The sequence below is a fragment of the Carettochelys insculpta genome, chromosome 30 (genome assembly GCF_033958435.1).
Source record: "Carettochelys insculpta isolate YL-2023 chromosome 30, ASM3395843v1, whole genome shotgun sequence".
NCBI lineage: Eukaryota > Metazoa > Chordata > Testudines > Carettochelyidae > Carettochelys > Carettochelys insculpta.
The window spans coordinates 5,027,229-5,051,189 of NC_134166.1; the positions used below are offsets into that span (position 1 = coordinate 5,027,229).

Sequence of the window (23,961 nt, forward strand, 5' to 3'; positions counted from 1 at the left end):
TCAGTGGTGCCAGATGACAGAACAAGGAGCAATGGTCTCAAGTTACAGTGTGGGAGGTGTAGGTTGGAGATTAGGAAAAACTATTTCCCCAGGAGGGAGGTGAAGCACTGGAATGTGTTACCTAGAGAGGTGGTGGAACCTCCATCCCTAACAACAACGAAGGGTCCTGTGGCACCTTATAGACTAACAGAAAAGTTCTGAGCGTGAGCTTTTGTGAGCAAAGACTCACTTCAGCATCTGATGAAGTGAGTCTGTGCTCACGAAAGCTCATGCTCAAAACTTTTCTGTTAGTCTATAAGGTGCCACAGGACCCTTCGTTGCTGTTACAGATCCAGACTAACACGGCTACCCCTCTGATACTTGTCTCCATCCCTAGAGGTTTTTAAGTCCCAGCTTGCAAATCCTGGCTGGGATGATGTAGGTGGGGTTGATCCTGCTTTGGGCAGGGGGCTGGACTGAGGTCCCTTCCAGCCGGAGGCTTCTGTGATTCTAAAGCGTGAGAGACAGTTAGAAGGAGGAAATGAAGTAGGGGTGAGAGGAAGAGAAGGAGAGAGCTGGGTCCCTCCTTGTCGCTCACTGTTACCCTCCCAGGCCCTGGGAGAGGCCCAGGACAGAAGTAGAGAGAGAGGCTCTTTGCAGCCAGGACTGGAGGTGCATCACCCATCTCTCTGTCCATGCAGCCTGTGAAGAACTGGGCAGAAGCTGCTTTTTCCTCTGCCCTCAGGTGCCTGTGTGGGGAGCAGGGCTAGAGGCAGGTCCTTTGGAGCAGGTTGGAGGAGTCAGATCCGGAGCTCTACTCTCCGGTCCCAGCATGGGGTGTCAGGGGCTTGAGGCTGGTGCTGCTCTGTTGATCTAGGGCCCAGTGGGTTCAGTGCAAAGGCTCCTGCTGGGCTTTGCATCAGGCCCTGTTGGTGGCATGTGCATCGGTCCCCCAGGGCCGTGCCGAGCCAGCTGCAGTCACATGCAGGATGCAGCATTGTGGCCTCCAAAGGGAGGATGGGGCAGGGAGTGGGAGGGTGTTTTGGGGGCGGGGTAGTGCACCAGGAACGCTCCGTGTGAGCCAAGTTCATGGAGTGCTAGGGCAGTGGAGCCCTGGCTTGCGGGGCAGAGCGAATACACGGGGAGCTTGTCATGTCTCGGCCCTTGCGGCTCCTCCTCAGCTCATACACAGAATGTCCATGGCCTGCCAGGACTGGTGGGCTAGTCTCTATCCCAGGCAACCCAGGACTGGCTGCTTGGACACCTGAGTTCTGCTCACAGAGCTGCTGCAAAGGTGCTGCGTGTGTGACCAGCTGTCTGCTACTCAGGGCTCCCATCGGGGCTGACAGCAATGATACTCACAGGCAGGGGAGTGGCAGATGTTACAGACCAAGGAGCAGCTGGGAGCACACTCAGGATCTGATCCCAAGCCCACAGAGGTCACCAAAGGCTTGAGTTCAAATCTCAGAGAGGCCCTGCATGGTGTTCGCTGTAAGCTGAGCGTTTGGGCAGCTGCCCAGGAGAGATTCGGGTGCTGCACGGCTGATTGTCAGATCACCCCCAGCCAGCAGTGTGTTTTTCTACCGGTGGTGCACATCTGCACATTTCCATGTACATAACAAAATTCATTCTGCTCAGGGATGGAAGAAGTTAGAGGGAATGCAGGCCCTGTAGGAACCGGTCCAGAAATCTGACACTCACCGTGCAAGCTGTCAGACTAGATCACAATGGCTCCTTATGGCTGGGGCCTCTGGGGTGCCAGGAGTGTTTCCACTGACTTTGGATCAGGCCCCGACTATACAAAGCCAATGCATTTTTCATTCTCCAGACCTCCAGGCAGCAAATGCCAGCACTCCCAGGCAGGCTGCTAATGACGCTGACATCTGCTGGCACTCCCTGAAAACACCTCCCAGCTGCAGCCTCTCTGGCAAGCAGCTGTCTCTTAAACCCCATGGCCTTCCAGCTGCTTCTGAAAAGCAAAGAAATCACAAGCACATTTCCGCTGTGCTGGGAAGGGACTCGCAGGGTGAGGGAGATGGATGTGGTTTAGGAGATGAGAAGAGCTAAATATGACTGAGTTAACTCAAGAGGAAAAGCCTCTAACAAGCACTTGAATGGCCAGGAGATAGGATGGGGCGAGAGAGTTTAGTAGAGCACCTCGAGGATCCAGTCTTCATGCTGCACAGACACAGCAAGAGACAGTCTCTGCCCTGGATGTCTTATAAGCTAATCACCAAGACCAGCTAAGGGTGGGACAAAAGGAAGAATAGTTCTCCCAGCTTTACAGATGGGAAACTGAGGCACAGAGACATTAAAGCCTATTAAAGTGGGGAAGTCTAAGTTGTATATTAGGAAAAGCTGTTTCCCCAGGAGGCTGGTGAACCACTGGAATGTGTTACCGAGAGAGGTGGTAGAATCTCCATCCCTAGAGGCTTTTAAGTCCTGGCTTGACAAAGTCCTGGCTGGGATGATTTAGGGAGGGTTGATCCTGCTTTAGGTAGGGGACTGGATTTGATGACCTCCTGTGGTCTCTTCCAGCCTTTGAATTCTATGATTCTATAATCCCCAAAGGTATTTAGGCACCTAACCTGTGGGATTTAGGTGCCAAAATACCTTGGAGGATCAGCAGGGCCATTTGCCCAGCCCTGGTACCCATCTCCGGCAGGAAGCTGAAGCTGAAACTGCAACGGAAAGAGGTTGCCAACTCTCCTAGACTTGGTGGACTGGATGCAGTTTACTGCAGTGTCATGCGCTTGGTCCAGTCCAGGAGAGTTGGCCACCAGGAGTGGGGCTGGGAGGGAGGCGTGGGAGGCCAGAGGAGCAACAGGCGGCCATACAGCTGGCTGGAGAGAAGTGATGTTTTTAAGGGGACCAGCTTCCACTGGCCACTCGCCTCCACTTAGTGAGCAGGGTCTGAATGCTGAGCCCGTGGGGGACAGCTGGGGCAGGGGGCTGCTGGACTGGTGTTGAGCCAGGTGGAGCAGCCATGGATGTGGATGGGGTCAACCAGAGCCCATCAGCAGCAGGTGGCTGCACAGGACACCATGAAATTTGGAGCAATTTGGTGCCCCGGGCTTCGTGGTGCTCTCCACGGTTGCCTGTTTCACCGACTGGATGGACGGCCCTGAGGATCTGGACTGAGGCAAGTTGCTGAAACCCAGGAATAGAACCACTGTGCCCACATCTAACACCTGCGCTCCAGAACGCCACAGAACAGAGCGCATGAAGTACAGGCAAGCTGACTCTCAGGCAGTACTTCCTAACAGGAGGAGACAGGCTGGTCGTGAGAGGAGCTGGAATTTGTCCAGATAAAATTATGTGCCTGAGCCACACTCTGGCTCCTTTATGTCCTTCTAGCAGAGGAAAAGACGCCTCTAAGTGGTGGGTAAATAACACTGACTCTTATGTTATGCTACCAGAACAGTGAGAATCAGGCCTCCCATCTCCCCCATAGTCTAATAAAAACAATTTCCCTTTCCTGTGGTGGGTTATTCAATCAGTACAAGATTTGCAAGATCTAATCTTCTTATTCCATCCTTTGTTTTTTTCCAGCTCTAGAAATAAACTAGTCACATCAGGTTTGGGACCTAGTCAATTTCTGTTCAGAGGAGGGAGGGGATGATCTTGAGAAGTCCCCTCCTGGCCATACAGCTGTGTGAATCTGTGGAGCTCCCACACACATGCACACAAATCCTAGGATGTGGCTGCAGTTTGGGATGCAAATGCTGGGAGGGACTTTTTTTTTTCTTTTTTTTATCTGTTTGCTTTGGGTGGATATAAATAAACCATAAAGGCCTGTGAAGCGTTTCCGGTGCTCTACAACCTCCTGGAAATGGCTTTGTAAAGCTCTGGGCTGCATCTGGCCAGGCAGCAGCTCTCACGCTTGCAAAAGCCCTGCAGGATCTTCAGCATCCACAAAGGATCGGGACCTGTTCTGGCTCATGCTCCTGCCAGCACAATGTCCCTTAACACTAGGTTGAGGTGGGCACAGAAGGGAGACAGCCTCCTGCTAAGCCCCCACCCCAGTCTCTGCAGCACCCTGGTGGGGCACTGGGGTCAGCCCTGACTCTGAAGGACAAGGGCCCCCTTCTGAGAGACGAGCAGCCTCCGCCTTCTTCTTTCCTGCTCATCTTTAACCTCCTGCTGCTGAGAAAGGGGGCGCATTTCCCCTCCAGACTCTTTGTAGATCCAGGGACATTCCCGCTGCATATGCTGGCTGCTGCTTCTGCCCATGTTCACACGGCATATGGACCCTGATCCAAAACCCCATGGGAGTCCCTTGCTTCATTTCAGTGGGCTTCAGGTCAGGTGCTTAGAGCACCAAAAGCCTATGAGATACAATGAGCTGCATGGCATTGTATAGGCACTGAGTCGCAGTCTATCTATGTTATGTTATAGCATGTAAGTGTCACGTTGTGGTTCAGGTTGAACTTCTCTAGTCCAGCATCCTCGGGACCTGACCAGTGTCGGAGGAGAGAATTTCCCAGGCAGCATTACCAACATGCCCACTGGGTTCTTAAACATTGAGGGGTAAATTACAGCTAAAAAACAGCACAGAACACTGAGAGCCAGGACTGGTGGCTGGAAACAAACTTTGTGGGACTGCAGGAAACTTGGCCACACCCGTGAAAAGTTGTCATCTGGCTAACTAAAATCATGCCAGATTATGGGTGTTTCCTGACAGGAGAGTTCCAGATTAGAGAGGTTCAACCTGTATATACCAACTATATTACAGTGTATGGGCCCTAAGTAATTCAGTGCGTGTATATTTATATACGTTGTGTTTCAGTGTGTAGGTGATCTGTTACAGTACAGTCATTTATTATTTAGCTGCATTACCCTCCCAGAGGCCTGGGCTGAGCTCTGAGACCTGATGTGCTAGGAGCTGTACATACAGCCAGTGACAGCCAGGCCATGCCCTGTAGAGCATCCATATACAAGGCAAACCAACTATGGGAGGGGAAGTGATTTGCTCCAGGTCACCCTGTAGGTCTGCACCAGAACCTGGGCTAGAACCTCGCTGTCCTGAGTCATAATTCAGAACAGTGTTTCCTTTAAGCTGGGCGCTTGTGTGGCTGTTCAGAAGAAATTCAGATGCCGCTTAGCTAGTTATCAGAGCACCCACAGACAGGTTTTGCGTTTCTACTGGTGCAGCACATTCACATGCCTTGGTGCCCATAAAAATTGATTCTGCACAGGGATGGAAAAGCTTAGAGGGTACGTTGGCCCAGAGGTCTAACCACTGAAGCCCACACATGCTCTCTTATGGTACATGTGTAAGTTTTATGTTCTGGCATACAGATGCTAAATTATCATGTATAAATGTAAGTAGCTGCATATAAACGCTATGTTACAGTATGTACATGGTAAATTGTGATAGATACCTGCTCAAAAGCTGCACGTAGACCCTAGGTTACAAACTACGCTAGGTTAAGTTGTGATGAATCATCTCTTATGTTACAGCAGATACGTGTTATGTAGAGTTTTGTAGGAAGTTAAGTTTTTGGGTTTTTCAGGAAGTTTCACCATTTCAGAACTGGTTTTAGTTGTGAATTGGAACGAAACGTCGAATTTCAACGTTTCCTCCCAAATGAATTCTTGTAAAAAATTTGTCTCGAGTCAACCGATTTTGGTGTTTTGAAAAAAAAATGGTATAAAACGTCATATCAAATGAAGGGCAAAATGAGCAATCCGAACATTCCGGCCCATGATGAAAATGCTTTGTGTTGGTGGTTTTCACCTCAAACCAAAATTCTGTTGAAATCAACGTGTTTCCGGCAGCATGTCATTCCGTGGGGAAATTTTCAGCCAACTTGAATGCAAAGTTACAGTGTGTAGGTGTCTCTTTATTGATAAGGTGCTGAGTTAGGGACTATAAGTACTAAGTTATGGGATGCAGTCGCCACTTTACAATATACAGGTGCTACTCTATCTATGCGGATGTTACACTATGGGGGATATTGATGCCTCTCTATGATGATACCACTCACTGTTTGATCCCACCAGGAGACCCCCAGAGGACTCTGACAAGGTTCAGCCAGGATGGAGTCCTCAACTACGATACTTTCCTCTTGAGTGAAGATGAGGGCACACTGTACGTGGGCGCTCGAGACACCATCCTCTCCATCCAGGTGGATAGCACCAGGACCATGGAGCTGATGGACTTGGTGAGTAGACCTTGGGTTTCCCTGGAATAGGAAGCATTTTGGGTGCAGGAAGGGGGCAAGCTAGCCGGGAGTGGTGGTGGAAGTCAGACCCGGGTTCTGTTCCCCTTCCCCATACCTGAGTTTCCCCACCTGTAAAGTGGGGATAAGGATACTCAGGGATGAGGGATTGTGAGAAGTAATTCATGAACCTGAAGGGGAATCCCCTAGAGAGAATAGAAATGAGTCCTGACTCCCTAACCCCTTTGCACTCACCACTAGACCACATTACTTCTCAGGACCTGGAGTAGACCCCAGGAGTCCTGATTCTGCCTCCTCCTTGCTCTGACCACTAAACCATACTTGACTTCCTCAGAATTTTGCTCTCAGCAGCTTCTTTTCCCTCCAGTGCACTCTACAGCCAGGCCATTGACCTTTTCTCCAGCCGCATCTTCCTCTCATCACTTCAGAAATCTCTCTCTTCCCCAATCCTTTACAGATAAGCTGGCCGCCCAGCCCTGAGAAAAAGCAGGAGTGTGTCTTTAAGAAGAAAAGTAACCTGGTAAGGAGAGGTGGAGATGCTGTGGGGTTGTTGTATTGTGCCTCTAGGGAGCACTGTTATTCTTGGCACATATATAGTGCAGTTTGGAGCACTGGTGACAATAGGGGGTGATAGCACTGGGGTTGGTGGCTTTGTGGTGCTGGGAGAAGTGGTCCCACCTAGGGGCAATTCCTGGAGCTGGTTTCTCACATGCACAAGCTAACCAGGAAGTAATTGCGTTTGCTGGTATACTAGGCAGCATTTTTCTCATGGTCTCAGCCTGGGGCCCAGCCACGTTGAGTTGTGCTTGGGGGTCTTTTAAACTATCCCATGCATAGGGGTGTTAACCCGGGTGGGCAGCCCAACCCTTCATATGCCTCCCTCACTTCCCCTTGCAGCTCAGCTCACTTGTGTTCTTCTTCTTCTAAAGTGTTAAGCATCTATCACGCTCCACCCCAGAGGTGGCTGCTTCTTAGGGCTGGCAGAGTGATCCCTCTGCAGTGTTGCTATGAGCTGTTCAACAGCTTCTGGCGTTCCATATCAGAGGTGGATGCTGTCTGAGGCTGACTTGTGATCTCTGTAGAGCATTGCTCCAGGTTACTGAATTGTTGTCAAGTCCGACCCCAGAGGTAGCCGCATTTGAATGCTGGGTAAATAATTGCTGTGCAGTGTTGCTGTGCTGCTCTCCACCCCAGAGGTGGCTGCTCTTTAGTGTTGAGCAGGATCCCCGTGTAGTGTTGCTATGTGATATTGAACTAGCCAAGTTCCACCCCAGAGGTGGCTGTATTTTAATGCTGGTTGACCAATCCTTGTGCAGTGTTGTCATGTACTTTTGAAACTGCTGCCATACTCCACCTTGGAGGCAGCTGCATTTTAATTATAAGTAATTGATGCCAGTGAGGTGTTGCTGTGAGCTGTTAACTCACCATTGGATTCCACCCCAGAGGTCAGGACTGGTCATATTGATCCTGTTATATGCAGCCTGGGAAGCAATCTGAAATTTAAGCTGTTCTTTCAAGTGGCGTGTTCTTATCTCCCACAGACCGAATGCTTCAACTTCATCCGTGTCCTGGTGCCAGTGAACCAGACTCACCTCTACACCTGTGGGACCTATGCCTTCAGCCCCACCTGCTCTTACATAGTGAGTGTCTGGTTTGGGCTGGGGGAAGCTCTAAGACCAGCACTGTCTGTCTGCATTTCACAGAGCTTCAGAGACTATATGGGTCCAGAAATGGCTCCAGGCTCAGAGGAGAGGCTGATTTGTGACTGACCCTGCAGCCTGTCTGTGTCCAGCAGCCCCGAGGTTCTTTCTGGCCCTGCAGTTCCCCAGACAGTATATAGGGTTGTCCCACTGGGTCTCTGTAAATCCTGGTCTGGATGGAGAGGGGCCACAGAAGGGATGTAAGGCCAAATTGACATAGGGGCTTAGGTGTCTATCAGGATTTAAAATAGCAGCTAAGTGCGTTAGGTAGCTAAGTCCTGTTGGTTTTCAAAGGGAATTAGGTACCAAGGTGCTTTTGAAGATCTCAATGTATGCCTCCCTGTGGCCTCTATTAGGGACAATGCATGTCTGTGTGAGCAAGACAGAGAAAGAGAGCAAAGGGGGTGAAGTCAGAACGCCTGGGTTCTATTGCTGGGTCTGAGAGGTAGTACTTCCTAGTGGTCAGAGCAAAGGGAGGTGGATCAGGACTCCTGGGTTCTATTTCCAGGTCTGAGAGGTAGTGTGGTCTTGTGGTCAGAGTAAGGGGGGAGGAGTCAAGACTCAAGTTCTAGTCTCTGTAGAAGAAACTTCCCTGCCCCCTTTTGGCTCCCTCTGCGCCTGCATTGAGCAGTCTTATATTTTCTGTGCCTGGTCTTGGCTAGTTCTGTTTCCAGATGAAGGGCCCATTTTGTGGGAGAAATGGTGAGTTTAGGATCTCGGGTCAACATTTTCAGCTGTGGCCTCCGATGCTCTGGCCTAGGCTCTGAACTGCTCCAGCATTCCAGGTGTCCCAATTTGACCCCGTCTCATGATGATTCGGGTTCCATTAACGTTATTGTTTGCCTTGACTGGGGTTATATGCGTGTGGTGTAGTGGATACACCTGGAGGCTGAGACTCAGAAGCCTGGTGTCCATGCCCAGCACTGCCTGCTGGCCATCATCCATGGTAACGCACCATGACAAGTCTCACAGAGGAGCCGTGTTAGTCTGCAGCTTCGAGAACAACAAGAAGTCTTGTGGCACCTTGTAGACTAACAGATATTTTGGACCAACGCTGCTCACATATCTACACCCGTGACATCATCATAGGACCTAACACCAACTATACCATCAGGGGCTCCTTTACCTGCACATCTACTCATATAATAGATGCCATCATGTGCCAGCAATGCCCCACTGCAATTTACATTGGCCAAACTGGACACTCTCTCCATAAAAGAAGAAATGGACGTAAATCAGACATCAGGACCGGTAATGTACAGAAGCCTGTGGGGGAACACTTCAATCTCCCTGCACATTCAGTGGCAGATTTAAGGGTGACAGTCCTGAAACAAAAAAATTTCAAAAATCAAATGGAGAGAGAAATCTCTGAGCTGCAATTTATTTGCAAATTTGACTCCATTAACCACGGATTAAACAAAGACTGAGAGTGGCTCACAGCTTACAAAGGCCGTTTCTCTGCTCTGGGTGCTAATATCTCTCCATTAGACTCTGACAAAGGCTCATATCCCCCTGTCTGATCTGACTTGTTTTTTCCTCTTTTGATAAGTACTGTTGATACTGGGCCATTTCCACCTTGCTGAATAGACCTTGTCAGCTCTGGCCCTCCCTCTTACTGGGACCCCACTCTTTAAATACCCCTCTGAAACCACTCCCCCACTCATGCATCTGACGAAGTGGGTCTTTGCCCACGAGAGCTTATGCTCCAAAATATCTGTTAGTCTATAAGGTGCCACAAGATTTCTTGTTGTTCGTGGTAAAGCACGTTGATTATAATATGGAGAATTATCTTAATGATGAACACTGGATTTCCCCTTCTCCCCAACCCCAGTCCCAGGGGTGTTCAACCTAGTGCGCAGGCTAGTCAGTTGGTTCTGCTCCTGAGATTGATTGTTTTTTGTTTAATTCCTCGTAGGAGCTGGAGAATTTCAGCCAGGTTCCTGTCCTGCAGGACGGGAAGGGACAGTGCCCCTTCGATCCCCGCCACAAGTATACAGCCATCCTGGTGGGTGAGTACAGAGCTCTGTGGAACCCTGGGCTGTGCAGCAACCTCTCCCTGGGGAGGACGGCGGAACCCGCTGCCCCACATGGCTCAGCCCCCTGGACAGTCCTGGGTCTCCTGGTGCCTCAAAGCAGAGGATCGGGCTTGAGCTGAATCAGTTGTGCCTCTCGTATTTGTGGCTGCAGGTCCAGGGTGCAAAGGCCTCGGGCTGGCCTGAACGAGGCCTTTAAGGTCCTGCTGTCCTCCTTTGATGTGCTGCCAAGTCAGAGACGTAGGTTTATCCCCCTGTGCCTGGGAAACCCACTCTGCCCCATCAGGATAACAAGTCCCAGGTCTCACCTGGTCTGTTTCCTATAGTGATCTCCAAGCACTTTACCTCTCTCCGACATATAACCCCTCCCAAATGGCACAGCTGCCGCTCCAGGTTTCCCTCACCGCCTCTTTCCACCTGCAGACGGTGAACTCTACACGGGGACCATGAACAACTTCCATGGCAGCGAGCCCATCATCTCCCGCACCCTGGGCAGGAGGACCTTGCTGAAGACAGATGCCTTCCTCAGGTGGCTGAATGGTGAGGATGGGGGAGAAGGGCCTTCTCCTGGGAATAGGGGGTCCAAGGGCAGGGGCTGAGGTGGCATCTGAAATCCACAGCTTCCCATTTATGGGCCTGACTCTGTTACCTGGCAGAGCTGGAGTGAGGGGCTACCTCACCCTTTGTACACTTCCAGTGCTAAGGCTGTGCTGGGCCTGGCTCTGGGACCTAGTTAGAGCAGCCTTGGGGCTGCTCTAATATCTACTGGGCTCACCATGGCCCCCACAGTCCCTTGGGAAGCAGAGAATAACCAAAGCACCATACACTCTAACCCCACCCACAGTCTGTGCCTCAGCCAGGGCAAATACAGCTCCATGATGGCTGGAGAGGACCCTTCTTCGGGAGGCCATTTCCTCCCACTTTAAGGCCATTAGTAACTTAACTGGGCCTCACATCACTGAGAATCAGACCCACAACTCTTTAATCAGGTTGCCGTCACCCATCAGCCAACAGGCAAAGAGCCGATGCCCACTGGCCCTCAGGGGTGTGTCTCCTAGGCAACAAGCCTCCCATGGAGATTTACACAGCCCCCTTGGGAAGCTGCATGTGGGGATCAGGTATCTAAGGTCTCTTGCGCTCCTCCCCACAGCCGACGCAGGCTTTGTGGCCTCTGCCAACGTCCCCGGTGACGAGAAGGTCTATTTCTTCTTTGAGGAGACGGCCGAGGAGTTTGATTTCTTCGAGAAGCTCACAGTCTCCCGGGTGGCTCGCGTGTGCAAGGTACGAGGCAGGTCCAAGCTGGCCATGGGTGCACACATACTCGAGTGGCTTGTACCCTGGCATCGTGGCCTCTCCCCCTTGTGGCCTGCCCCAGGGAGGACATCTGACTCACTAGCCTGATTGCCTCCAAATCTGTGCCCAGGGCATTGCACTAATGGAGCAGGTGGGGCCATTAGAGACAGTGGCACTGATGAGAGAAATTCAGCTGCCCCCTCCCAGAGCTAGGCTGGTGGGGAGTCCAGCGTTGCCTCTCTAACAACAGCTGGGATTGGTTGCTGGTGTCACCGGCTTATTTACAGACATGGACTCATGCTGATGTCCTGTTTCCCTGCTCAGCACCAGCCAGGGCCCAAGAACCAACTAGCTGGCTGGCCTCCACTGCCTCCCAGCTCCCTGCAGCCATTCTCTGCATTGAGCACCCATAGCTCCATAGGCGCTATGGAGTGGCTGGAGCACAGTCCATAAGGAAATGTAATGGTGGGCTTGTCCGTCTGTCAGGGAAAGGTCTATGCCAGGGCTCGGCAACCAAAATAGCAGGAGGAGCCATTTTTCCAATTCGGTAAAAACCGCAGGCATTCCAGAGCCACAGTGCATGTGGCTTAATAAATAAGAAATAAATAAGAAATAAATAAATAACAATAAATAATAATAATAAATATTATAAAAGTGCCTGAATAAATAATGGCAAACCCTACTTTTTGGAACCCCCTTTTTAAGCACAGCGCACACACAGTGATTTGCCGTGTGTTACACGGTCACTGCAGGACGTTCACAAGCTAGTTAGATAGTCTGTTTCCTCACACTTTACATGTGTATTTGTACCACTGTCTTCTGACTTTCGCTCCTGAAGCCTCTCTCTCTCTGGAGGATGCTAGTGGGGGTTAGCCAACGATTCGAGGCCACACGCCGGGTGCTATTTAGCCGGGAGATGTTTGGTATGAGGCTTTTAAATGTTCACTGTTTATCAAAAATAATCAGGAGGGATTTTTGCACTTTGCAATGATGGGGTTGGGAGCCACAAAGTCGTCCTTAAAGAGCTGCATGTGGTTCCGGAGCCACGTGCTGCAGAGCCTGGTCTAAGCCATTAGCTCCTAAGAGCTCGTTAACCACTGTCTGGGTGGTTTCCTTCCTGTTTCCACCCTGTTAGTTCCCCACTGGCTATAGGGAGACCTCCTACAATAACTCTTGTCTGAGACATCAGCTGATCAAAGCCTAGTGCTTGGTTTCCTCACCACAGTGGTGGCACTAAAATTCCCCCTTTTTACTTTGAGACCAGGTCTCCTTCTCTCAGACCCTCCCTTTATTCGGAGTAGCTCTTGCTTGGAGTAGCTCACTCCTCCCTCTGCCCACCTCAGCACAGTGGCCACAGGGCTGCATGCTGAGCCCATGTGCAAGGCGTGCTCTCAGCCAGCCGAGGCCCTGCTGCAGTCAGTGAGACCGGGCGTTCCTCTCTCCGGCAGAGTGACGTGGGAGGGGAGAAGGTGTTACAGAAGAAATGGACCACCTTTCTGAAAGCCCCGCTGACATGCTCTCAGCCCGGCCACTTCCCTTTCAACGTGATCCATCACGCCTTTGTCCTACCTCAGCCAGAAGGGGGCGCTGTCTTCTATGGAGTCTTCACCTCGCAATGGTAAGACAAGGAACTTTCCCCGCCCACCCCAGGGGCTCAGAAATCCCCCAAGGACCATTTCTGGGGGAGCGTCTATCCAGCTTGCCCAGTCAGATGCACGTGCTGTACCCAGAAAGTAGGATTCCTTCTGCCTTATGATTCAGTCTGGATATTTTGTTATTACAGAACATGTAATTAACCTGTGGAACTCCTTGCCACATGGTTTTGCTGAAGCAAGTTGCTTAGTAAATTTCCAAATGAACTGATATGAGACTGATGTCTAGTGGTTAGAGCGGGTGGCTAGGGGGTCAGGATTCTTGGGTCCTGGGTGTGTGTGTGTGATCAAACAGTTAGAGCGCTGGGAATAGGTGCTTGTGGGTTCTATGCCTTGCTCTAGAAAGCAGCATGTGTCACTCACACACTTAGGTGAGGTTTGCTGTCCCATGTAATGGCACCTAGCCCACTTACACACAGAGGCAAAGAACGAGTCTCCTCCACAGCCTTAGCTGAGAGCCAGCCGGCTTTTCGCTCCAACTGTAGAGGCTCTGGCATTAAGCTCCACGGGTCCCAGTTCAAGTCTATCTGCGAGCGATTACGCATGGCTGCAGGAGGCAGGAGTTGGGTTAGGCCAGTGCCTGGCAGACTGGGGTGGTGAGGGCTGAAGCCCTGGATGGAGGCTGCTGTTTAGAAGCACCTGGAGTTATTATTTCAGAAGGATGAGACGTTTATATGGGCGAGGAACTGCACTTACACGGGGCCTCAAATGAGGTGCACGTCCCAAGCTCAGGGACCCACAGCAGACAGGTGGCTGGGTTCCGCCTCTGACCTGCCCCCTTGAGGGGCTCCCCGTAGTGCAGGCGTATACTGATAACAGGGTCGCTCATCCCTCGGCAGGCAGGTGGGGGACGCGAGCAGCACAGCGGTGTGCGCCTTCAGCTTGGCGGACATCGAAAAAGTCTTCAACGGCAAGTACAAGGAACGGAAAAAGGAGAGCTCCCATTGGGTGACGTACAGCGAGCAGGTCATGCAGCCCCAGCCGGGCAGTGTGAGTATCAGCTGCTGAGCACATCTAACTCCATGGGAGGTGCACATAGGGGGGTGGCGGATGGGTCTGCCCCAAAGGATGGCTTTGCAGGACCGGTTCAGGGTAAACCAGGAGGCTGGGACTTGGAACATCTGGGTCCACTTTGGGCAAGAAGCAGAATGGCTCTGTGCCTCAGTTTCCCTGGACAGTACAGTAGTCCATCTGCTTTGCTCTTTATAGGACCCTGGCATAATCAGCTGGCCTTTACCCTTTGCCAAGGTGCCTAGTAAATCAAAAAGACCCCTGAGCCGGCCACTAGTGCTGATAGCCCTTCTGACCTCCTCCCGCTGCAGTGCTCGGTGGTCCCCTCGATGGACAAAACCCTGACCTTCATGAAGGACCATTTCCTGATGGATGAGGAGGTGAAGCCCATGAACCAGCTGCCGCTGCTGGTGAAGCAGAACGTGAAGTACACGCGGATTGCCATCGATCGGACTCAGGGCGTCTTGGGCACCTCTTACGAGGTGATGTTCCTGGGAACAGGTACATCTCCCAGAAGCAAGGTGCAGCTCCTTGTGACAGCACCTTGTCTGTGCGCAGGGTGGATTCTGCACCCAGTTGATGTTACCCAATGTAAAGTTCCCACTGACCTCAGGGGGGACAGAGGCAGGAAGGCAGGGAGGGAATAGCTCAGTGGTTAGAGCATTGGCCTCCTCAGCTGAGGGCTGAGAGTTCATTCTCTCAGGGGGCCTTTCAAGGGTCTGAGGCAGGTTAGATTTAAAATAAAAAATCTGTCAGGGATGGTGATAGGTCCTGATGTGAGGGCAGGAAACTGGACTCAATAACCTCCCAAGGTCCCTTCCAGCTCTATGATATGAGCAAACCGGAACACATGCTGGCTGAGTAATTCTCTTTCTGGTTCGGTGACTTAACCTGAAAAATTAAGCAAAAGTTCATTTCTGTTTACCCAAATGAAACTATTTTGGCTTTGGGATGAAACAAAAAAGGTGTAAAAAAATTTCATTTAAGTTCAGAGCTTTTTTTACTTGTTTAAAAAAAAAAGAAATGGGAAATATGACACATTTTGACTATTTTTGGCCCGTTTTGGGATTCTGAATTCTGTTAGTCTGTATGTTCCCAGTTGTTAGGCCATATTTTGGAATGTGTTTGTTATGGAAGCTGTTAGCAGAGCAGTGGGGGTGTTTTCCCCCTTCTACCAGCCAATCCCAGTTCAGTTCATTTCATCCTGCCTCCATTGTCCTTTCAGTTAGGCGTGGCTCTCCTCCACTTCCTGTCCTGCTCACTGTTAAACACACCCCAGAAGTGGTTGCATTTTACTGGTGGACAATGTGGTTTGTACAAGCCTGATCAAGATTGGTGGCAGCTAATTAGCCAAGTGTTTTGGAGGCATATGGGGGCAAAAGACCACATATAAACAAAGGCCCATTTTCCTTTAATTAAGCAAATTAAGAAGGAGAGAATTGCATAGATTAGCCATTTAGAGCTGCATACTCACTTCCACTGAAATTAGGAACTTGGGAAGCTGTGCTACACGCAGCCAGCTTAGAGAAGGGACTGGCTCCTCCAAGACAAGTTGTATGGTCTCAGCCCCTGGGAAACATGCTTGTGGTTCCTTCCACAGACCAAGGGTTCCTGCACAAAGCCGTGGTTCTGGCCAGCGGTGCTCATATCATTGAGGCAATCCAGCTGTTTGAGGCTCCGGAACCCGTGCAGAACCTTCTCTTCTCCCCTCGAAAGGTAGGAGGTCTGCAGATACTCACGCGGGAACGGTGCTGGCGGGAGACACTGCCTGGTGTGCAGCGGGGTGGTGCTAAGTAGGTGACATAGATGTAACGGTGATGTTTTCCATATGTCCCCCACCCCCATCCTACAGGGGCTCTTGTATGTGGGGTACTCCACAGGGGTCGTGCAGGTGCCACTGGCCAACTGCAGCATATACCGGAGCTGTGCCGACTGCATCCTCGCCCGAGACCCCTACTGCGCCTGGGATGGGCACAGCCAGTCATGCCAGGAGATCCGAGCCACAAATAAAAACACGTGAGCAGCTCAGGGTGTGGAACAGCTCAGGGGAACCCCAGAGAGGGAGGCAGCCATGACTAGTGGTTAGAGCAGAGGGTGGTGTGGCAGGACACCTGGGCCGTGTCTACACATGCCCCAAACTTCGAAATGGCCACGCAAATGGCCATTTCGAAGTTTACTAATGACGCGTGGAAATGCATATTCAGCGCTTCATTAGCATGCGGGCGGCAGCGGCGCTTCGAAATTGACGCTCCTCGCCGCCGCGCGTCGCGTCCAGACGGGGCTCCTTTTCGAAAGGACCCCGCCTACTTCGAAGTCCCCTTATTCCCATGAGCTGATGGGAGAACAGACCCCAGGGGTCTGATGGGAATAAGGGGACTTCGAAGTAGGCGGGGTCCTTTCGAAAAGGAGCCCCGTCTGGACGCGACGCGCGGCGGCGAGGAGCGTCAATTTCGAAGCGCCGCTGCCGCCCGCATGCTAATGAAGCGCTGAATATGCATTTCCACGCGTCATTAGTAAACTTCGAAATGGCCATTTGCGTGGCCATTTCGAAGTTTGGGGCACGTGTAGACGTAGCCCTGGGTTCTGTTCTCTGCTCTGGGGGTCAGAGGAAGGGAGCTGGACTCTTGGCTCTGTTCCCAACTCAAAAGCGGGTAGGGTGGAGTGGTTAGAGCAGGGGATGGGGAATCAGGACCCCTGTGGTCTGTTCTCCCTTATCACACCGTATGAATTGAAGGAAGTGACTTGCGACACTCCCCCCCATTCCCCGGTAGTTCAGAGCTTGCCAAATGCTTGGAGATCCTGCCAGGTGAGCTGCACTGGAAGGGCCAATGGGCCATTCCTGGGTCTCTGTGAGTGGTAGGGGAAAAGCCTCTTGTGTTCCCTGTACACAAGCCAGGGGAACACAGCCCTGGGGGTGTCGCGACTGCCCTGTGCCAGCACTGACAGGCGTCCATGGACACCGTGTGCTTAGGGCACGTGCCATGGCCCATTCCCCTGCGGGCGTCAGGCAGGATCCCAGCCACAGCCATGTGCCCCCCTAGCTACACTGCTCTGAGCAGCTGGAGGACCTTCCTCCTTATGCTGCAATAGGCTCCCACCAGACTGGTGCCATCCCAGCTCTCGTCCTCCCTTCCACGGAGGCTCCCTGGATACGCCCGCGCTGCTGTTTTTAACCCACTCCCTGTAGCCTCACTAGCAGCCGACCACTGGCCAGACATACCCTCCGAGGCGGCCTCGTCTCCTTGCCCTGGCTGAGGCACTGGTGGGTCAGGCCCGAGACCATCCCGCCGTCCAGGGAGGCTTTAAAAGCAAATGAACTGACACAATTTGCTGGTGCCATTGGGCAAGTGGAAGAGAAAGGCGCACAGGCTGCCGTAGCATCTTCTCACAGCCCATATGCCTCCTGGCCAACCCCCAGGATCCCATCCCATCCTGCTGGCCCAGCCCTGAGCCCCCACCCACCCAGCTTGGCCAGTGCCTGGGCTTTGGCAGAACACCCTGTGTGAGCAGGGCTGGGCAGGCGCTGCTGGGTCGCCCCATGACACCCAGAACTGAACGGCTCTGTCCTGAAACTTGAAACCAGCTGCCCGGAGCGAGCACAGCAACCAGCTTGCCGGCCATCCCCAGGTCCCTGCAGCTCGCGAGCAACTTCATTGCTGGGAGTTCTCAAGGGTTCGCTTCTCCGTCTCTAGGAGCGACTGGCTGCAGGATGTCGAAACGGGGAGGCCGGGGACTACGTGCCAGCGGATGAGCGGGAAAGGCAGGGCCACGCCCAGGGCTCAGGATGACTTGCGCAACAGCCTGGGGAAAAGTTGAGTATCGGGCATCCAGGTTTGCTGCGCTTGGGACACGTGTGGGCCAGCATGTGGGACTCTGATGGCAGCGATGGTCCAGGGCTGGGGGGCCCCGTGGTGAGCCAAGTCCAGTGATCAGCTACAGAGAGAAGCTGGAGCCTGGAAGTCATGGAGGGCGTGGAGCTCAGTGCTTCTGCGGCGTTGCGTTGCCAGCGGGCTTCGGCCCAGAGTCCATGGCTGCTCTCGCAAACAGCGTGGAGCAAATCCCAGGACAAAATCTTTATTCAAAAATGTCACCAAGGCAGCACTTGGCCCAATAATAAGTAACACGCCGGGGTGCCAGCCCCCCGGACAACCCTACAACACTGCGTGAGGTTGTCAGGTCCCTGGGCAACCTTACAACACAGCACCAAGGTGCCAGGCCCTCAAGACAACCATACAACACCATACCAGGGTGTTAGGCTTCCCAGACAACCACACAACACCGCACCAGGGTGTCAGGCCTCCCAGACAACCACACAACACCGCACCAGGGTGTCAGACCTCCCAGACAACCTTATGACCCAGGCAACACTCAGTAGCCTGCCTGTGGCCAGCTGGATACCCAGTGGGACGGGATCTGCTCCGGGCAAAATGCCACTGATAACCAAAAGTCAGTGTGTTGGACTGGCAGCAAACTGGCTCGTGCTGCACTCAGATACCCATTGAAGTGCAGATCTTTGCTCCCTGTTTCTACCTCATTTGGTGCAAGGGTGCCCTAAATAATCATGATTGCCCAAGGTCGGGGGCAATGGGGAAATCAGGGCCCTGGACTCCCAGTTTGGCCTGGATTTTGCTATCGATGACATTGGCATGAATCCAGTGACTCCAGTTGCTTCTGTGCAGTTTATACTGCGCTCAGAATCTAGCTCTTCCTGGCCTGACTTTCCAAAGTGCTTTGCTCTTGTAGCAGCGCCAGCCTCCACGTCCCTCTGGTCCAGACCAGGTCTAGGGGTAGGGGGTTGGAGGTTGCCCAATAGCAGTTTTCCTTGCTAATTGAGCGCTTGGGCAACCACCCAGGATACAGGTGCAGTCCAGCTGATTAGCAGAGCACCCACAGCCAGCAGCATGTAGCTATATGGGTGGTGCACATCTTCTTATGATTTGGTGCGCTTAACAAAATTTATTCTGCCCTTGGATGGAAATCATTAGTGGGGAACTCTGCTCAGTAGCTTTGAAAATCAATTTGCTCACCAGGTGCTGTGGTTAAATCACCCAGCTTTGGACATGGAGCTGGATTAAATGTTTTGCAAAAACCTATTTTAATGGAAAACAATGATTCAGTGACACTAGAAGTTTGTGCATCCTCCTGTCAGTTTTGCCCAGTTGCTTCAGTCCATAAAAACCCTAAAAACGTCCAAAAGTATTGAAACATTTCCCTTTTTCAGTTCAACGCTTCCTTTAATCTGAACACTTATTAGACATCAGAAATGCTGGAAATCAAAACCTGTGATTGGACCCAAAAGACTTTTTTTTTTAAACTTTTTAATTGGACATGAAAATGATCAGGTTTGGTCCAATTTGAAAGGAATTTTGTTCCCTGGGTTTTTGGGAATTCCCAGTGAGCTGCACTCTACATCCCCCCTTGAGTCTAGTTGCAAAGGGCAGAGGCCAGCTCTTAAAACAGTAGCATCAAGTGGTTTGAGTGGGCAGCTATGGATTGAACCTCTCTAATCCAGCACCTTCAAGACCTGACCGATGCTGAACTAGAGAATTTGCTGGACCACGGGAGGTCAATATTGCCTAGCAGCATTACCAACACTTCCACTGTTTACTGGGCTCTTAGAAGACATTGAGGGGTAAATTACTGCTAAATTACAGCACAGAACACTGAGAGCCAGGCCTGGTGGCTGGAAACAAATTTTATGGGATGGATGGGAAATTGGCCGCACCCACCATAAGAGGTTGATCACCTAACTAAAATCATGCTGGATTATGGATGCTGCCTGACAAGAGAGTGCCGGACCAGAGGGGTTCAGCCTATAGTGATTCACCATCCCCCTCCCCTCCTTGTGTCTTTCCAGCTCTGAGCCCGGAGCTGAGCTCCATAGTGCGGCTGATGTGCCCACAGTTCTCTGCCCTGGCTAGTTACTCCTGGAGTTACTCGGGGAATGAGCCTGCAGCGGAGCTGACAGTGTTGGACGACAAGACGCTGGTGATCATCATGCAGCGCCAGACGGCGGGCGAATACCAGTGCTGGGCCAACGAGAACGGGCACCGCCAAGTCGTGGCCCACTATGTGGTGCAGGACCCCACAGGTGGCGAGGGCTGGAACCAGGATGAAGTGGCTGGGGGGGTGCTGGAGCAGGGAGCGGGGCAACAGGGCAGGCCCCGCTCCTATTGGGCGCAGTTTGTGACGGTGACGGTGTTGCTCGCGGTGACACTGATCATGGTCCTGGCCATGGCCGCATTCTCCTACCATGACAGGCTCAATGCCAAGAGCAAGGTGCAGGGCTGCAACACCCCCGAGGCCACCAAGGTGTCCAGTCAGGAGAAGGTGCCACTGAATGGGAGCCAGAGCCCACAGTATGTGGGGGAACCGCAGCTACAAGGGTCCTTCCAGGAGGGGGCCAAAGCCTGCTGCATCCAGATGGAAGGGCTGTACCAGAACATAGACGCGGACAACAACCAGCTGGAGGCCAGCCTGGGGCCTGGGGAGGATTCCCATGGGGCGCCTGCAGAGAAAGCTTAGGCTGATGGCATCTGCCTCAAAATCAGAGGCGTTGTGGTAACGAGGAGCCCCACAATAACAAACCAGTGTGCGTGGCACAACCCTACCATAACAAACCCGTGTGGGTGGCTCAGCGCATGGGAGCAACCCTCCAATAACAGTGTGTGTCCAGTCCTCAAATGCATAAGACATTGGAGCAGCTGGTTAGACCTTCTGGTTCTGTCTGAATGCAGCATGCCCAGAAACTGCACCTGCTCCTCCTCAGTCCGCCAGCTGCTGCCGCTGCCCACATTGGGGCACTCCTCTGCTGAAGCAATGGGCCCAGAATGTCTCATTGCCCTACCGGGGGCATCACCAGCGGCTGAGCCATAGGCAGAGCACTGAAAAATACAGCCAGCCCTTCGCTGTTCTGTTTCTGCACCAAGAGCCAGCAGAGGTCAACCGCTGTCCAGATGTGAGCACAGCTGGGGCTCTGGGTGACCAAGTGCAAAGACGGTGGCGAAGTGCTGGAGAGAACATGAGCCCTTCCTGGCAGTGCCCAGCAGGGATCCCCTCCGGGGAGCCGACTGTACTGCTTTGCTGTGTCTATACCTCGAGGGGTGTGTGTGTGTAGCATCCGCCTCTCCAGCTGTTGCCCCAGCAGTAGGTTGTTGGTGACATCTCTGCGCTGGCTTGGACTAGCTGGGAGCTGCCACGTCCCTCCCCAAGGGCTGTGAATGAAGGACAAGTATTAGAACATGGGATGCTGCTGCAGCACATAACATGCTTAGTGTGGGATGTGGGAGGTGCCCGTCCAGGGCTGGGTGTAGCGCTGATGAGATAGTTACAGCTCTGGTTAGAGGATCTGAGGCTCTGTCTTCAAGTGCAGGATCAGCACCTTGAATCCAGCCCTGGCTGCTAGCGATCCTGATCCTCCTTGGCCTGTGGGCATCGAGTAGCTGGGATCCCCGTCCAGCTCCAGTTTGGCCTGAGGTCTGGATCACAACAGCCACTGCTAGCTGGCCCCTTGATGGGGGAAACTGCAATGCACTCTGCTCTGGAAAGCATCCTTCTACCGGAGGGCATTGCACTGTGACTCCCTACTCTGTGTGCACACCAAGGGCTTTGGGGCCTGATTCTTATTTACACTTAGGTCTCTTTCTACCAGTAAAGAGGGCATTGAGTACAGCTACGCCCCCTCCACACTGCCAGGGCAGTATAAAGAGGCCTCTTTGTGTAAGAGAGAACCAGGCTGAGTCCTAAGGGTAATGGAGTCAACAGCCTGAAAAATCAGCTTGGGAGGAGGAGCTGCAAGCAGCTCTGGGGGCTGGGGAGGAGACAGAGGCTGTGACCAAATGTGAAGTTGTTGGGTTGTTTTTAAGTGATTTAATGTTTTTAGAGTCAAACGAACCTTTTTCTGGTAGCAGCAACGAGCCAACGAACTACCCTTTGTTTCACCCCATCTGCCCACCAGGGAGCCACGCAGCCATTGAAAGCGGCTCCCAGCTTGTGCTGGCCAGTAGCCGCACTGAGAATGCCTGGTAGCTAGCTCTGCAGCCTCGCAGGCGGGAGCGCAAATTTTGCACAAACCCACTTAGTTGCACTTGGGTTAAATGCAGCCAGGTGAGTGGATGTCCCCAGGAAAAGCCTCGGCTTTCTCCCTCTCAAATGGGACGGGTTCGCTCGGTTCTAAAACCTTTCTTCAACCGCGTCAGTATTACTGTGGGAGGGATAAACTCACTCCTGCATTGTGGGTCTGCTGCAGCCCTGATGTTGCTGTTATACTGCCATGAAGTGACTGCGAGACAGGATAGGTTCACTTGTTACATTTTCCAGCAAACTGGCGATGTCAGTGGTGGGCAGCCTATGGCCTGCCGGTCACACGTGGCCCACTGGGACTCAACCTGCCGCCCATGGACCCCCCTTGCTGCCCCTTCCCCATGTGCCTCTTGTGCATCCGGAACACTGGAGCCACGCACTTCCTTGTTCCCTGGCAGCACTTTTGGCGTGTGCAAATTGCCTGATTCACACTCTTAGAAGAGGAATACCTCAAATCAGCTGTTTGCAGCAGTCCATCTCTGGCACGGAGGGGGAGGAGCACGAATCAGGTGATCCGAGTGGGTGGAAAGTGCTGGGAGGGAGGGGAAGGAGCAGGTAAGTGCAGAGCTCAGGGGCCCCTGTGAATGAGAGGCATATGGAGGAGATGGATAGACAAGGGGGCTGCAGGTGGAACCCCATAGGGCCACAAGCAGCTGCAGCCTACTGAGGTAAAGGAAGGCGACTCCTGCACCCTGCACACCCTTCACAGTTGCCCATCGCTGGGCTAGGTTCTACCAGGACATCCCTGGAAAATCCAGGATTCTTTCCGATTAACCCTGCTCTGTGCAAAGCTGGCTTCTAAGGCACTGAGAGCCTGATTTTCATTTACACCTTTTACCCCACTTTTACCCCACTCTTGCAGGACACATACGAACTAGGCCTGAGAGATTTCAACCATGGAGGAAAGTTGCTGGGTTGCAAATTGTCACTTCAAGCGGCAATGCCTGTTGGCATGAGGGGTTGCAACCGTGCAACGTCACTGATGCTTGTAACTGGGGCAGATCCCCACCCAGCCTATTGTACGATAGCCACCTGAGCTGATGCAAGAGTATTGTTTGAGCTCTGGGACAGAATGGGTGCCCTGATGAAGCACCCAAGTGAACCTCTTCCCTGGAACCTTCCCCTCTTTGAGTCTGGTCTCTGGGGGGGGAAAACTGGGTGTATCTCCTTAGAGAGGGCGATGCGACTGTGACATCCTGCTGGAGACAAGGCCAGGTAGTTCTTACTTTGATGGTGCTAATCGGGGGAAATCCAGGAGGGGAAGGATTCACTCGGACAAGCCACGTTGAGGGAAAAGCTACCTGAGCCTCATCAGCGTGTGGATTTTGCGCTGAGGTAGACACGTTTGTGCAACGTCCTGCACTGCCTTCTGCTCCGTAGCAGTGTCCGGATTCTTCACTCCAGTGCCTGAGCTTTTAGTCGGAACGAAGCTCCTTCTGTCTGCCCTTGTCGCTGATCGTCAGGGTCTCGCCAGGCTGCGTGTACTGCAGTGCTAAGCGCACCTCTTGGGCCTGACCCTCAGCTGGTGTCCATCAGCATAACTCCTTGGACTTCAGAGGAGCTATGCTGATCTACAGCGACGGAGCTGATCCTATTCACTTCAGTGGAGCTGGGCCAGTTTGCACCTGCTGGGGATCTGGCCCTTCGTTACTTGTTTTATTATGTTTAACCTTATTTTTTTTTTTTTAAAAAAAGATGTACATCTTCCTTGTCTTCAAACATTTTATTTTTATTAAAAAGAGAATGACACACTCACGTGCTGCTTTTTTATTAAGTACCATACGGTACAGAGTGCATTGCTAATAGGTGAGAAAGGGGACTTATTCTGCATGGCCCAGCATCGTTCGTGACAGTTACACTGGAACAAATGGGTATAAAACACCACCCTTCTGAACTGATGGCCCTTTGCGCCAGTGTAAAATTAGCTGTTTAATAACTATCAGGTGTGAGCATAACTGGTTGGGGAGCTCTAAAAAGGAGGGTGAGAAACTGTTCTCAGTGGTGTCAGATGGCAGAACAAGGAGCA

The 23,961-nt window shown here is 52.3% G+C and overlaps 1 protein-coding gene across 4 annotated transcripts in view; it reads left to right on the top strand.

The window, feature by feature from the left end:
• Positions 1-23,684, top strand: part of SEMA4A (semaphorin 4A) — a 51,565-nt gene extending 27,881 nt beyond the window's left edge. For 3 of the 4 annotated variants that reach the window (XM_074981257.1, XM_074981259.1, XM_074981258.1), the window contains 13 exons: positions 5,986-6,146; positions 6,622-6,684; positions 7,706-7,804; positions 9,780-9,873; positions 10,321-10,437; positions 11,048-11,178; positions 12,639-12,808; positions 13,682-13,832; positions 14,165-14,354; positions 15,454-15,569; positions 15,706-15,869; positions 17,546-17,664; positions 19,711-23,684. In XM_074981257.1, the coding sequence (XP_074837358.1) occupies positions 5,986-6,146; positions 6,622-6,684; positions 7,706-7,804; positions 9,780-9,873; positions 10,321-10,437; positions 11,048-11,178; positions 12,639-12,808; positions 13,682-13,832; positions 14,165-14,354; positions 15,454-15,569; positions 15,706-15,869; positions 17,546-17,664; positions 19,711-20,378 (2,243 nt within the window). In that variant the 3' untranslated portion in view covers positions 20,379-23,684. Of the gene's footprint in view, positions 1-5,985; positions 6,147-6,621; positions 6,685-7,705; positions 7,805-9,779; positions 9,874-10,051; positions 10,138-10,320; positions 10,438-11,047; positions 11,179-12,638; positions 12,809-13,681; positions 13,833-14,164; positions 14,355-15,453; positions 15,570-15,705; positions 15,870-17,545; positions 17,665-19,710 lie in introns of those variants that run through there. The other variant, XM_074981260.1, reaches the window with a different exon arrangement.
• Positions 23,685-23,961: the final 277 nt, after the last annotated feature.